This window comes from Hypanus sabinus, chromosome 6 (genome assembly GCF_030144855.1).
Source record: "Hypanus sabinus isolate sHypSab1 chromosome 6, sHypSab1.hap1, whole genome shotgun sequence".
NCBI classification, from domain to species: Eukaryota; Metazoa; Chordata; class Chondrichthyes; order Myliobatiformes; family Dasyatidae; genus Hypanus; species Hypanus sabinus.
In genome coordinates, this window is record NC_082711.1 from 172,052,547 (window position 1) to 172,068,282 (window position 15,736).

The 15,736-nt window shown below is 46.0% G+C and overlaps 1 protein-coding gene across 8 annotated transcripts in view; it reads left to right on the plus strand.

Moving 5' to 3' along the window:
• Positions 1-15,736, plus strand: part of LOC132396101 (multidrug and toxin extrusion protein 1-like) — a 102,665-nt gene that overhangs the window by 26,196 nt on the left and 60,733 nt on the right. For 6 of the 8 annotated variants that reach the window (XM_059973535.1, XM_059973536.1, XM_059973532.1 and 3 more), the window contains one exon: positions 3,601-4,092. The exons of the other annotated variants lie outside the window; for them this stretch is intronic. In XM_059973535.1, coding sequence (XP_059829518.1) covers positions 3,964-4,092 — 129 coding nt within the window. In that variant the 5' untranslated portion in view covers positions 3,601-3,963. The remainder of the gene's footprint in view (positions 1-3,600; positions 4,093-15,736) is intronic. 8 annotated transcript variants of the gene reach the window in all.

The following is a 15,736-nucleotide window of genomic DNA, read 5'->3' on the forward strand; positions in this document are numbered from 1 at the left end:
TTGTTGTTTTCTTGCTTGTTGTTTACTTACTTATGGAGATAGAACGCAGAGTAGGCTTGTCCAGCCCTTCAAACCACACTGCCCAGCAACCGCTGATTTAATTGGAGCCTCATCATGGAGCAATCTACGTACCAATTGGATCCAGGTCTCCTGTTCTGTAAAGCGCTGTGCTAACCATTACACTGCCATTCTGCTCTTGTTGTTCTGAGGAGCACGGTGGTCACGCTATGTTGACACTGCGACCTGTGGTGACGCCTTTGCAGCACATCCTGAGGAGCATTCCACTGGATGGACACACGATAAATAAATGTGAGGCTTGAAGCACCTCAGTACAACAGTGGCTGTGGTAACTTATCAGCAAACCAGCCAATGTGAGCTCAACTCCCTCTAGATCCCACTAACTCTAGTAACTCCGATTGGGAAGGAGGTACGGAAGCTTAGAGTCTCACATCACCAGGTTCAGGAATAACGACTTCTCTTCATCTGTTCTGTTCTTGAACCAACCCACACAACCCTGATTACTAGTGCTTAGCTACACTGGACACTTTGCACCAAAATCTACTTGATTTTCTTGTTGTAATTATATACTTTATTTTGTGACATTTTTACAAGGATGTACGCATTACTTCTCATTAAAGCCAGCTTTCTGGCTCCAACACAGTAATCTCTCTGAGTGCCCTGTCCTTCTGCAATATGCTGTGCCCTCCCGGCATTTCCAGTTGCCAAGTAATCTGGCTGATATTTTAGTCTTGTCTGAAGAGCCTTTATTCTGCACGTCCAACACGGAGGTGGAACATCTTCCTCGCGTTCGCCCAATTAGCCACAGAAGAAACGTCTTCACGTATGCGGTGAGACTCACGGGTAAAGCCGTTAATTGTTGCCCCTCCACAAGTGCTCTAGTGGAGAGCTTCCTCTGTGAAACCTTGACCTTTTCCCCCCAGATAAATGGGTCCTCTAAAGCTCTGCTGCCATTATGGAGTACCAGTTGCCCGTATTCCAAAGGCTTGTTGACCTACAATGGCCTTTCCATTGAGCATAACATGTATATCAAAATCTCTTCATAGTCCTCCCCATTCCTCATCATGGGCGTAGAGCACAGAACCAGGCCTTTCAGCACACCATACCCATTACAAACATTAACCCCATTTGTGAGCCTCCGTTCGTTGGGGATGACTATGGATGTTGGGTCCTAGCTGTCTAGATACGCAAGTCTGGGAAGTATGATATGGGGAGCAAGCTGTTGCCCATGCAGCAAACTTTCCCCTCTTCACGCATCTGATGAACCCAAATGAACGGCAGAGACCGATATAGCTTGGCACCAGCAGCATCGCAGGAGCTACTGGTCAACGTTGTGGGACTGTCTCCCAGCTCCAGATTTTTCCCTTAGGGTTTACTCCCAAAGCCTTCCCCATGAGTGGGTATGTCCACAAGGCGGTGGAGGTTTGAGATCAGAGTTTTCCTTCTCCGAGATGAGGAGTCAGCCACGGCTGACGAGCTCCATCTACCCAAAGTGACTGGTTTTAAGACACCAGAAAATCACCTTTGCCCTTTGCCCTTTCTCCTCTCAGTAGAAATGGTTTTGCTGGGCTAAGCCTCACGTGAAGGTGGGAGCTGGACTTGGTTATCTGAGGCGCCAGTCATTATTAGATAGTGGGAGCTTATCCCCATTACTGCCTCACCATTACAACTTTAAGGAACCAAGTATTAAAATCCCAGTTATTGTATCTCATTTACCAGCACTAGGACCATAACCTACTATAACACTGGATCCACAGCCTACTATAGCATTGGGTCCATAACCCACTATACCTTGGTAATCTCCAATTCTGTAAATGTTCAAGATCTCTGGTCTTCTCTAAGCATAGCTTCTTAATTAACCCCACTTTAAGGACTCTGCCGGTGGCAGATATAACTCCAGCTTCCAGATGCTCCGTTCTCTAATTGTCTGAGAACCTTAACAGGTTCAGATTCTGCTTCACTTACTTATCACACCTACATCGAATCATACAGTGGACATGTGAGGTAACAACCCATGCAACCCAAGGATGTGCGGGGTGGGGGGGGGGCAGCCTACAAATGTCGCCCGACATTCCGATGCCAATACACGATGCCCAAATGCTTGACAGACCAACAGCAACAAAATAAAGAGCAACCCAGCCCTCTTTCCTCCCTCCCAGCCATCCACCTATTCATTCAAACAGATAGCCATCCAATCCCAGGACTGGCTTCCTCTGGGCTTGCATTGGGCCTCCAACTTCTCCAGTGGACTCGCAGCCTGGGCTTCTGATTGAGCTTTGGGCCTCAAGCCCAGACAGTGCCCAGAACTCCAGGCCTCGAGCCCAGACAGTGCCCAGAACTCCAGGCCTCGAGCCCAGACAGTGCCCAGAACTCCAGGCCTCGAGCCCAGACAGTGCCCAGAACTCCAGGCCTCGAGCCCAGACAGTGCCCAGAACTCCAGGCCTCGAGCCCAGACAATGCCCAGAACTCCAGGCCTCGAGCCCAGACAGTGCCCAGAACTCCAGGCCTCGAGCCCAGACAGTGCCCAGAACTCCAGGCCTCGAGCCCAGACAGTGCCCAGAACTCCAGGCCTCGAGCCCAGACAGTGCCCAGAACTCCAGGCCTCGAGCCCAGACAGTGCCCAGAACTCCAGGCCTCGAGCCCAGACAGTGCCCAGAACTCCAGGCCTTGAACAAGCATCTTGCTGCCCCCCCCCCTTACCAAGCCTTTGGCCACACAAGGTTCCACAACAATTTTGCTTCAATGGCACACTTGTGAAATCTCCTGTGAGCTGTTCAGCTACATTAAGGAACATTCTGAGCAATTTTGGGCCCTGGGTCAAAAGAAAAACTTGCTGGCCCTGGGGAGGGTCCAGAGGATTGATACGGAGAGTTTAATGGCTCTTGGCCTGTACTTGATGGAGCTCAGAAGGATGAGGGGAGACCTACCAAATACTGAAGAGCTGAAATAGAGCAGATAGATGCAGAGTGAATATTTCCATTAGTAGGCACGTCCAGGATACAGAGGGCCCAGCTTCAGAATATAAGGATGTCCCTTTAGAACAGAGATGAGGAGGAATTTCTCCAGCCAGGGGGTGGTGAATTAATTGCTACAGACTGTTGAAACGAAATAATTGGGTATGGTTGAGGTAGAGATTGGTAGGTTCGGTAGTAATGAGGTTGAGGGTTACAGACAGAAGGCAGGAGAATGGGATTGAGAAGATCAGATATGATTGAATGGTAGAACAGGCTCAATGGGCCAAATGGCCTAACAGCTCCTATATCTTGTGTTGTTGCAGTTGGAAGTTGTTGGATGTGTGAGAACATGGGGGGGTACGGGGTAATGGTCTGGGAAAGAAAAAATCTGATGGGCCGAATGGAGATGTGACTTTGTGTATCAGAGGAAAGAGTGTCCTTTGAGAACGAAAAGGTCAACTTTCAAAAAAAATTTTTATCTTGAAAGTAGGACCATGGGTTAATATTAAACGATTGGGAAATTCAACATGGCAAAGAATTTCTTGAGCAAACTTGGATAAACAAGGCAAGAGTTATCTGTGGGTAACAGGCACTTAATCAGAAACTGCACTCTCTCCTCCCCACCCAGTCACCACAACAACCCAGCATGAACACGGGAGGATCTGCAGTTAGTGAAAATCTTGACAAACACAATTCTGGAGAGGCTTCGCAAGTCAAAAGGCATCCACGAAGGGGGATAAAGAGACCGAGACCCGAACAATGATCGCTTTGCGGCGGCGGCGGCGGCGGCGAGTCTTCCCCGATTTCCACGGAGCGGAGCGAGCCCAGCTCACAGGGGCAGCCGCTCCAGAGCGCTAGCGGAGCCCTGCAGTATAAGGTGATGTCGGGAGACCATCGCGTCTGCGCTGGAATCTGAACGCTTGTATTTAAAGGCAGTAACTGAAGCAATCGACGAGCCCGTTATTTCTCCGGTTACTGGAGAACTAGGAGGATGAGCGAACCGAAGCGAACAACGTTCCCCGCCGTCACCCAGACTCCACTACTGAGGAAAATCAGAAGTTTGATCCCCCTGAACTGCTGGAAAGAAGTAAAGGATCTTTTCCGATTGGCCGGTCCAGTGGTAAGTTTATCTTCCCAAACTTTTAAAGTTCACGTGATCTGATTTCCAAGAGAAAATATTACAATTTATCGGTAGCGGGAAAGAATGTCAGGATCTCCCTAGATTACCCGGGTAATGAAATATTCTTTTGGAAGGCAGTGAATACAACAGCAGTCTGGTGTAGTATGAATAGTAAGGTAATAAGGAGCAGGTAATCCCCACTTAATAGCAGCAGAGCTTGTCGGACGCAAGAGACGCCGAAGGTGCTGGAAATCCGGAGTTCACACACACGGTTGGAGAGGAAGGGGTCGGATTGGGTGAGGAAAATCCTCAGTTATTGTTGTTAACGGAGGGTGCTGTTGACGTGTAGGAATGTAAAAGAACGCTGCTGAATGTAAAACATGAAAATGAGAGATGACGGAGTCCAAAGAAAGAACATCAACTCTTTGTTCTGTTCAGATTCGATGGGCCAAATGGCCTAATTCTGCTCCCATGTCGTTTCCACAGATGCTGCCTGACCTGCTGAGTTCCTCCAGCATTCTGTGTGTGTGTTGCTAAGAATGAAAAGACATTGCATGGCTTATTCCGATAAATAAATACTGTTTTATTATGAATGAAGTTTATCTTGTCTTTAAGAAAAAGCACGCAGCCACGAAATGCTGAAGGAGCTCTGGAGAGGAATGAACCGTCGACGCTTTGGGCCGAGACCCCTCCACCAGGACTGAAGAAGGGTCTTGGCCTGAAACACTGACTGTTTATTCCCCTTCGTAGATGCTGCCTGGCCTGCTGAGATCCTCCAGAAACACTCAAAAGTTCGGGCAGCACCTGTGGGGAGATAAACGGAGTCAGTGCCTCAGGTCGGACCCTTCATCGTCAAGGGATTTTGCTCGACCTGCCTGGTGTTGCCGGCATTTTCTGTTGTTAGTTTAGATTTCCAGCATCTGTCGTTTTATTGAATGAATTTTCATGGGACGAGCTGCTTGTTAATGCCTCGGCAGTATCATGCCCATGTTGGTGCGGTCACTCATTGATTTTGTTGTGGTTATTATTCTATGGGTTTATTGAGTATGCCTGCAAGAAAATGAATCTCAGGTTTGTATATGGTGACAAATACGTACTTTGATAATAAATTTACTTTTGAATTTTTGTATCAAAAAATAAACTTCAAATGGGAGGGTAAAAACCCTGCAGATGCTGAAAATCAGAAATAAAACTAGAAAACACTGGAAACTTAGTAGGTCAGGCAGTATCTGTCGGAGAGAATGAGATCTATTATTTCAGACCAAAGTTCTTCCTGTTTCTGTTTTGAATTCGAAATAAAGCTTAGCAGGATTTAATTAATTGCTTCAGGCATGTGTGAGGTAGGGAGTTCTAAATGGGGAGGTCACTCAGCCCTTCTGCCCAATCAGAATGTAGGACTGAACGTACAGCATAGGAACAGACCCTTTGCCCCACAATGCTGTGCCAAATTAATTAAACAAGTGATCACACACCAAACTAAACTACTCACTGCTGCCTACACAATTCCGTATCCCCCCCCCCATGCTCTATTTCATCATCATTGTATGACATGGGCAATCTTTGACCACGATTGTTGTTGACAGATTTTTCTACAGAGGTGGTTTGCCATTGCCTTCTTCTGGGCAGTGTCTTTACAAGACGGGTGACCCCAGCCGTTATCAATACTCTTCAGAGATTGTCTGCCTGGCGTCAGTGATCGCATAACCAGGGCTTGTGATGTACACCGGCTGCTCATACGACCATCCACCACCTGCTCCCATGGCTTCACATAATCCTGATCTGGGCAAGGGGCGAAGCAGGTGCCACACTTTGCCCCAGGGTGACCTGCAGGGTAGCAGGAAGGAGCACGTTACACCTCCTTTGGTAGAGACATATCTCCACCCCGCCTCTCACAGTTTATCCAAGACCCTCGTAAAAATTAAAACTTAATTAAGCACCTCTTATATCTACTTCCACCAACACCCCAGCAGCACATTCCACAATTTTGTGTTTAATAAAAAATGCCCTGCTCGTCTCCTATCATACTAAAACTACTCCCTCTGCTATTAGACATTTTGAGCTTGGTAAAATGATACTAGCTGACTATCCTATCTTTGCATTTCAAAATCTTATAAACTTCTATCAGCTCTACCCTCAACCTCCACCACTCCAGAGGAAACAACAGAAATTCATCCAACCTCTCAGTAAGGTTCATGGCCGCCAAACCTTGGCCGTAGATTAAGGCCGCCCATAGCCAAGCATTTTACACTCAGGACCTTTCCAGCTCTCATTCAAAGAATCAACACGTTTTTCACTGTTGTCAATGAGTACAACTTTCAGTCCACAAATGATAATTTATTATTTGTTGGTCTTCATTTTGCACAGTTTGTTGACTTTTTCACACTGGCTGTTTGTCAGCCTTGTTGTACGTAGCCTTTCACTGATTCTATTGTATTTCTTTGTACCATGACGGCCCACAAGAAGACAAATCTAAGGGTTGTATACTTTGAAACTTTACTTTGAGGTGTTTTGCAGATGCATTGTTACATCAGAGTCAGAATATGGCCTTTACGGGGCAGTTAGTGAGACACTTTACAGCACCATCTGTATGGTTGGGGTTCAAATCCCATCGCTGTCTTTAAGGAGTTTATGTTCTCCCCATGGCCAAGTGGATTTCCTCTGGGTGCTCTGGCTTCCTCCCACAGTCCAAAGACAGATAGGTTAAGGTTAGTGAGTTGTGGGCTTGCTATGGTGGTGCCAGAAGCGTGGCAAAACTTGTGGGCTGCCCGACACAATTCTCGCTGATTTGATCTGATACAAACGATGCATTTCGCTGTGTGCTTTGATGTACATGTGATAAATGAATCTAATCTTTATCTTTTATCAGTTTCTTTTCCCAAGCTACTCACTGTAAAATATTGTACCTCTGTGGTATATTTATTGCAGAATAACATTGGCATTACTTGGTGGAAGCGGGAGAGTGAGGCTAGGCTTTATGGCCCTTGGAACAATAACCTGCTTTGGTACAAAAGCTAAATAATGCAGGTACTGAAATTAAAAACAACAAAAAAAATGCTTGATTCAGCCAATCAGGCGGTGTCCGAGGAGAGAGAATCGGCATTCACGTTTAAAGTTGATGCTTTGGAAAAGTTAAACATAAGAATAGTTTAAAATTGCAGAAAAAGTTGGGGTGGATCGGGAGAATAGAAGAGGGAGCCAGTGGTAGGATAGTGGCAGGAGGGAGGACGTAAGGGCTGATGAATAAGCAAAGTGGGGTCTGGGGGAACATAGAACTGTACAGCACAATACAAGCTTTTCAGCCCAAATATTAGAAACATAGATATCTCCAGCACATTACAGGCCCTTCAGTCTATAATGTTGTGCCGATCATGTAAGGTAGTCTAGAAACTGCCTAGAATTTCCCTACTGCATAGCCCTCTATTTTTCTAAGCTCCATGTACCTACCTCTCTTAAAAGACCCTATTTTATGCACCCACCACTCTCTGTGTGAAAAACTTACTTCTGACATCCCCCTTGTACCAACTTCCAAGCACCTTACAACTATGCCCCCTTGTTGTGCCGACCTTTTAACCTATTCCAACATCCATCTAATGATTCCTTTCCACTTAGTATGGAAAACTAAGGTAACAACAACTGGATTGCCATTGTAAACTGAATGGAATATTCTGCGAAAGGGTCAGAGAAGACACCAGTACAGTCATTAACATACAGGGAAAAGCACTACTGCTGGTTGAGGTGCTCACAATGTGTAGGAGAAATCAAAAGCATATGAGTGGACTGACTGACAGAACACCTCTGCTCAATCCACAAGGGTGATCTGCTTCAATTCGCCATCTTACTTCCACTCTGATCATTGCAGAGAAGATCCATGTCATTTCAAGAATCAGCACACCGTCTTCTTGAATGGCATAGTACAGCCTTCCAGACTCAACCTCCAGTTCAATAATTTCAGATAGCGCGCCATTCCAGCATTGTAATTTAGCATTTCTTTCTGTTTCTTAAGAACATGGAACACAGAACTTTGCAGCGCAGAACAGGCCCTACAAACAATGCTAAGCCAACCTTTTAACCTACTCCAAGATCAGTCTAACCCTTCCTTCCCACTTAGCCCTCCATTTTTCCATTTTCTACTGGTGATTTCAGTCTTCATCCTTTACCATCCTCTTCCAACTGACACCACCACTGTCACTCCTAGGTTCCACTTCATCCCCAAGGTAAGAAGAGTTTTAAGTTTTGGAGGAAGAAAGATGTAGAGAATAAACAGGAGAGATCTGTTCCAAGGAATAAGAAGAGTACAGCCATGCAGGGATAGGAAGTGAATAATGTGAATTTCATTGTGAAGTATCATTTAACCAGGAAGGAAGGAAGGAAGGAATAATAAGCACTGCTCTTACCAGCAACAAACATGTATCAAGGTTTTTTAAAATTATTGTCCTAATAAAATACTTGTAATTTAGTGGAGGGTTACCAGGAGTTCTGATCTTGTACCCCAGTTTATCTATAGTTTTTACACTTCATTCTGCATTCTGTTATTGTTTTGTCTTGCACTATCTCTCTGTGCACTGTGTAATGATCTGATCTGTACGAAGAGTTTGCAAGACAAGCTTTTCACTGTATCTCAGTACATGTGACAATAATTAACCAATTTCTATTCTGGTATAATTTACTAACTTGCTGCCCGTTACACCGCTGCTGTTTATGGCAGCAATGAAGGTCCTCCATCTCTGGCTGTGTTCAGGGCTTCCTCCATCGTGTCAGTAGCTTCCTCTCAGTTCTCGCTCCAGTCAGTCACATTAGCCCCGGGTGGAGACTCGGGAATACTGTCGCACTCAGACGTATAACGATTCTTCATCGCTGTTTCCGTAACAGTTTTGTTTGACCAGTCAGGGTTGTTAGCCCTGACCTGGACCCCCAAACCTGGAGGACCGGTGGACCACTCCTGGTCTGGCTTCTACTGTTTGACATGGGTGGCCCTGCCAAGAGCCAAAGCACAAGGCCCTGATTGTAGCCAACATCGCTCTCCGAGTCATTGAGACATGCACGGCAGGGTTGTGGTCCTGGAGGGATTCTAGTTTTGGATAATGGTTACTGAGAGTGGAGTAAAGTGAACTAACTAGGAATTCAGAGTCACAGAGCACTACAGCAATGACATGGACCCTTCAGCCCATCTAGACCACACTGACCATTTCTTTCTCCAAGTCTTTATCTGAACCTGGACCATAGCCCTCCACACCCCTCCCATCCATGTACCTATCCAAACTTCTCTTAAATGTTGGAATCAAACCCACATCCACCACTTCTGCCGGCAGCTCATTCCACACTCTCACTGCCCTCTGAGTGAAGAGTTACCACCTCGGGTCCTCCTCAACTCTTTCACCTTTCACCCTTCACATATGACCTCTATTCTAGTCTGTCCCAACCTGAAGGAGAAAAGACAATTTGTTGAAATTGTGTAGCCTAGAAATTATAAAGGTACAGAGAGAAGTCTTTGTAAGTGATACTGGGAGAAAAGAATGATAATCTAAATGTCCTTAAGATCCTGCTTTTTGACCTAAGTTTTATCAAATCCCTTCACACCTCTTTATGTAGTTATGGGTCAACTTTGCAAAATTGTTCAATGTTCACATTAAGGAAAAGCTGATACTGTGGCAAAGGAAGATTGCATCCACCAAATATTGAAAGGCTTAGTGGATGTGGAGAGAATGTTTCCCATAGTGGGGGAGTCGAGGACCAGAGGGTACAGATAGAGTGGATGTGGAGAGAATGTTTCCCATAGTGGGGGAGACTAGGACCAGAGGGTACAGATAGAGTGGATGTGGAGAGAATGTTTCCCATAGTGGGGGAGTCTAGGACCAGAGGGTACAGATAGAGTGGATGTGGAGAGAATGTTTCCTATAGTGGGGGAGTCTAGGACCAGAGGGTACAGATAGAGTGGGTGTGGAGAGAATGTTTCCCATAGTGGGGGAGTCTAGGACCAGAGGGTACAGATAGAGTGGGTGTGGAGAGAATGTTTCCCATAGTGGGGGAGACTAGGACCAGAGGGTACAGATAGAGTGGATGTGGAGAGAATGTTTCCCATAGTGGGGGAGTCTAGGACCAGAGGGTACAGCCTCAGAGTGGATGTGGAGAGAATGTTTCCTATAGTGGGGGAGTCTAGGACCAGAGGGTACAGATAGAGTGGGTGTGGAGAGAATGTTTCCCATAGTGGGGGAGTCTAGGACCAGAGGGTACAGATAGAGTGGATGTGGAGAGGATGTTTCCTATAGTGGGGGAGTCCAGGACCAGAGGACACAGATAGAGTGGATGTGGAGAGGATGTTTCCTGTAGTGGGGGAGTCTAGGACCAGAGGACACAGATAGAGTGGATGTGGAGAGAATGTTTCCCATCGTGGGGGAGTCTAGGACCAGAGGGTACAGCCTCAGAGTGGATGTGGAGAGAATGTTTCCCATAGTGGAGGAGTCTAGGACCAGAGGGTACAGATAGAGTGGATGTGGAGAGAATGTTTCCTATAGTGGGGGAGTCTAGGTCCAGAGGGTACAGCCTCAGAGTGGATGTGGAGAGAATGTTTCCTATAGTGGGGGAGTCTAGGACCAGAGGACACAGATAGAGTGGATGTGGAGAGAATGTTTCCCATAGTGGGGGAGTCAAGGACCAGAGGGTACAGATAGAGTGGATGTAGAGAGAATGTTTCCCATAGTGGAGGAGTCTAGGACCAGAGGGTAGAGATAGAGTGGATGTAGAGAGAATGTTTCCCATAGTGGGGGAGTCTAGGACCAGAGGGTACAGATAGAGTGGATGTGGAGAGAATGTTTCCTATAGTGGGGGAGTCTAGGACCAGAGGGTACAGATAGAGTGGATGTGGAGAGAATGTTTCCTATAGTGGGGGAGTCAAGGACCAGAGGGTACAGATAGAGTGGATGTGGAGAGAATGTTTCCCATAGTGGGGGAGTCTAGGACGAAAGGGTACAGCCTCAGAGTGGATGTAGAGAGAATGTTTCCCATAGTGGGGGAGTCTAGGACCATAGGGTACAGCCTCAGATTATAAGGAGGTCCCTTTAGAACAGAGATGAGGGGGGATTTCTTTAAACAGAGGGTTTAACCAGAGAATCCATGGGATTCATCACCACAGATGGCCGTGGAGGCCAAGTCATTGGGAATATTTAAAACAGAGGTTCTTGATTAGTAAGGGCATCAAAGATTACGGGAGAAAAGCAGGAGAATGGATTGAGGGAGATAATGAATCGGATATGATGGAATAGCCATGACACAGACCGGATGAGCTGAATGGCCTAATTCTCTTTGTGTCTTATGGAAGAAGAGGGCTGCTGCAGTCTGACATCTGTACATTTGCAAAGCCCGTGAGCTGTCTAAAAGCTGCTGTTTAGATTGATTGATAACGTTTCACCCGTGATCAATATTCCGGTGAATCGGGGCGCATCCAGACTAGAACGTTGATGGGTTGTTGATGCTCAATATCAACACATCAATACTCTGGTTAATTATTTTAAAAAAATACAAACTACATTTAAATGAATAGCACGTTATGTACTTAACTGAAGTACAGAACAAATTAGAACATTGCCAATACTATTACAGTACTATAATACTGTATTAGTTTCTAGTACTTCATCGAGTTCTCGCTGGAGGAACTCATCCAGTGTATGCTGCCGTGTTCTTTTGATTGACTGTAAATGAACAAAATCAGTGCAGACACCTAGTGCAGATAATGGAGTGCTTTCATTGCCCTCCTGAATGAAGTAATATTGTAATCCAGCAATGAATTTCTGGGCATCCTGTGTACTCGCTAGCGCAAATTCAGATGTGTCAACTTCATCTTTTCCCTCATCTTCATATTTCCTGCTTTTTGAATCAGCGTCTGCCTGCCCAAGTGGATAACATAACACAAGCAGACGCAACTGATTTCTATTTTAAAAACTGCTCACTCTAAGCACAAACAGTGTCAAATGGCCACACAAGTGCACGTGACTGACGTACCTGCTGAGTACATTGCCCAGCTCCTCCGGTGCCCGCCTAACACTGACCAGTGGAAAGTACACTGCTACCGGGATGATGGCAGAAAGTACATCGGAAAACTCCCTCGGCAGATAAAATGGACAACATTTGACTGTGGATCCCTGCAGTATCTAGTGACCCCGTGATCTCGGTCTCAGAGGCCTACGTCAGAACGCCTTTCAAGAGGGTGAACCCTCGCAAGGCAGCAGACCCTGATGGTGTACCTTGGAAAACCTGAGCCAACCAACAGGCAGGACTGTTCAAGGACATCTTCAATCTCTCTCTGCTGCAGTCAGAGGTTCCTACCTGCTTCAAAAGGGCGGCAATCATACCAGTGCCCAGGAAGATCAGGGTGAGCAGCCTCAGTGACTATCACCCAGTGACACTCACATCTACTGGGATGATGTGCTTTGAGAGGCTGGTCGTGGTGAGAATCAACTCACGCCTTAGCAAAGACCTTGACCTACTTGCAATTTACCCATCGCCACAATATGAACACTACCTCGGTATTTCCCCCTCTCTTTCTGCACTTCTTATTTAATTTGATTTTCTTTCTTTGTATGTACTTAATATAATAGATAGTTTTTATTATTAGGTTTGCAATGTACTGCTGCCGCAAGACAAGAAATTTTACAATATATGTCAGTGACACTAAACTTGATTCTGAAATTGTTTAACAACAGTCTCCTGTCCCAATTAAGTGGCATAGTGTCCCAAATAAACAAAGGGATTTTCTTGATTAGATTTTGTTCTCTAGACGTTGTCTCAAATAAGCATCTGTCCTGATTAACCAATGGCCCAATTACCCAAAATCTACTTGTATCAATGTACAGTATCAATCCTGCGACCGCAGTGCAATTTAGAACTCACTTATTCTGACTAAAGCAGAATAGGTCCATCTGCCTTCACTGAGTGAGCATAGATTTTCCAAAATTTGGGATACTGCAAGGTAATATGAATTTGTAGGATGCTATGTTTGTAGGATGCTATGAATTTGTAGGATGTAAGATCGTGGGGAAGCAGGGTGGATATATGTCTCTCCCAAAGGTGGTGTAAGATCTGCTAGCCTGCAGGTCACCCTTGGGCAAGGTGTAGCACCTACTTAGCCCCTCCCTCCACCCCGATCAGGGTCACGTGAAGCCATGGAGCAGGTGGTGGATGGTCGTACGAGCAGATGGTGCATGTCTCAAGTTCTGGATATGCAACCACTGACACCAGGCAGCCAATCTCTGAAGGGTATTGATAACGGCTGGGGTCACCCGTCTTGTAAAGACACTGCCCAGAAGAAGGCAATGGCAAACCACTTCTGTAGAAAAAATTTCCAAGAACAAGCATGGTCACGGATAGAGAAAAGAATTAGAACAACAGTGCGATAGAGGTCCCCACTGCCAAAGATAACTCCTTGGATTAAAGTGCATGATTGTCCACATCGTATGACATGACACACAAAATGAAGGTGAAAATCACCTCTCTGCATTTGAAATATTGTCTTCATTCTTGATCACCCTGCTATAGCGAAGATAAACTGGAATGAGTGCAGAGAGCTTTAATGAGGGTATTGATAGGACTCAAGGACTCAAGGAGAGAAGTTGAGTAGGTTGGGGCTCTATTCCTTGGAGCGCAGGAAAATGAAGGGCAACCTTTTGAAGTGTATACAATCACGAGGGGCATAGACAGGGTGAATGGGGACAGCATTTTTCCCAGGGTTGGGCAATCAAGAACTAGAGGGCACAGGCTGATGGTGAGAGGGGAGAGATTTAATAGGAACCTGAGGACATCTTTTTCGTTCAGACTGGTCAGTGTATGGAATGAGGTGCCAGAGGAGGTATAATTAACAACATTTAAAAGACACTTGGACAGATATGTGGATAGGGAAGGTTAAGAGGGATATGGGCCAAATAAGACTAGGTTAGATGGGAAACTTGGTTAGTATGGACTAGTGGGCTGAAGGGCTTGTTTTCATGCTCTATTGCTCAATAAATCCTTCTTTAGACTGTCGTCAGGACAGATGCTCAGAGGCTGTTTCTGAGGATGGAGGGTATAGGACTTGGGCCATGGTCCCAGCTTATCAGATCAACCATTTCAGACGAGCGTGAAGGGAATCTGCTTCAGCCAGGAAGCCACCCATCTCTGAAATTTTCCATGGAGAATGGTGTGGAAGCTCAGACACTGACAGATCATCAGACACGAAACGAATGGAGGGATCAGTCCTGCCGAAGGGTTTCGGCCTGAAACGTCGACTGTACTTTTTTCCACAGATACTGCCTGGCCTGCTGAGCTCCTCCAGCATTTTGTGTGTGCATTGCTTGGATTTCCAGCGTCTACAAATTTTCTCTTGTTTGTGAAGGATATGTGATTCAGACAGGGATGCGATCCAGCATTTACCCCACCTCACGGAAGGGGTATCAGTTCCGAGTGGGCCAAGTGGCCAGTTTCAGTGCTTGTGGACAGTACCACGAGCCTTGATTCCAGAATTTTCCTCCTTGTTTTGAAGGGGAAGTCTACAAAAGTCACCTTTTAGTGAGTGGCTTAGCCACGGTTTTAGCTTACAGGGTTCTGAAGTCAATTATCTAAAAAAAGATGAGCTTAAAGCAGCAGTTTTGAGACATCTCAGAGGCTTTGTCAGAATGTAACAGCTGGGTTTCTTCAACACCACACTCTCAGCCTTCCCTTCAATTCCTTCTGTTTGGGCCATGACTGATAAGCTTTGCTGCAGTTGTAACATTGTTATCGGGTAACATTTCTCTTTAATTGAAATCAACACCGCAGATAACAGACACAAAATGCTGGAGATCAGATCAGGCAGCGTTTATGGAAACGACTAAAGGGCTGTCATTTCAGGTCGAGACCCTTCATCAAGATATCAGGCAATGAAGACTCTCAGCATGAAACATCGACTGCTTATTCCTGCCTGACCTGCTGAGATCCTCCAGCACTCTGTGTCTGTGTTACTCTGGATATCGGCCATCTGCAGAAAGACCACAGGATGCTTTTCTATGATATTCAGAGAGTCGTGGAGCTTTACAGCACAGGAACAAGCCCTTCGGCCCATCCTTTCTGGGCTGAGCTATTATTCTGCCTGGTCCCATCAATCTGCACCGGGACCATAGCTCTCCCTACTCCTCCGTTGAAACTGAACCCACATCCACCACTTCCACGGGCAGCTCGTTCCACACTTTCGCCACCTTCAGAGTGAAGAAGCAACGCCTCAAGTTCCCATTAAATACTTCACCTTTCACCCTTAACCCATGGCCTCTAATTCTGGTCTCACCCAACCTTGGTGGAAGAAGCCTGCTTGCGTTCACCCTTTCTATGCCCCTCATAATTTTGTACACCTCTACCATATCTCCCCTCATTCTCCTACACCCCAGGGAATAAAGTCCTAACCTATTCAACCTTACCCTGTAACTCAGGTCCTCAAGTCTAGGCAACATCCTGGTAACTTTTTTTCTGTACACTTCCAATCTTACGGATGTCTTTTCTGTAGGTTGGTTACCAGAACTGCAAACCATACTCCAAGTCAGGCCTCAATCTACTTTCGCTGTACTCTTTCAGTCATATTGGTATCTTTCCTGCAGTGGCCTCATCAGCACATTGCACAATTCCACATAACATCCCAACTCCTGTACTC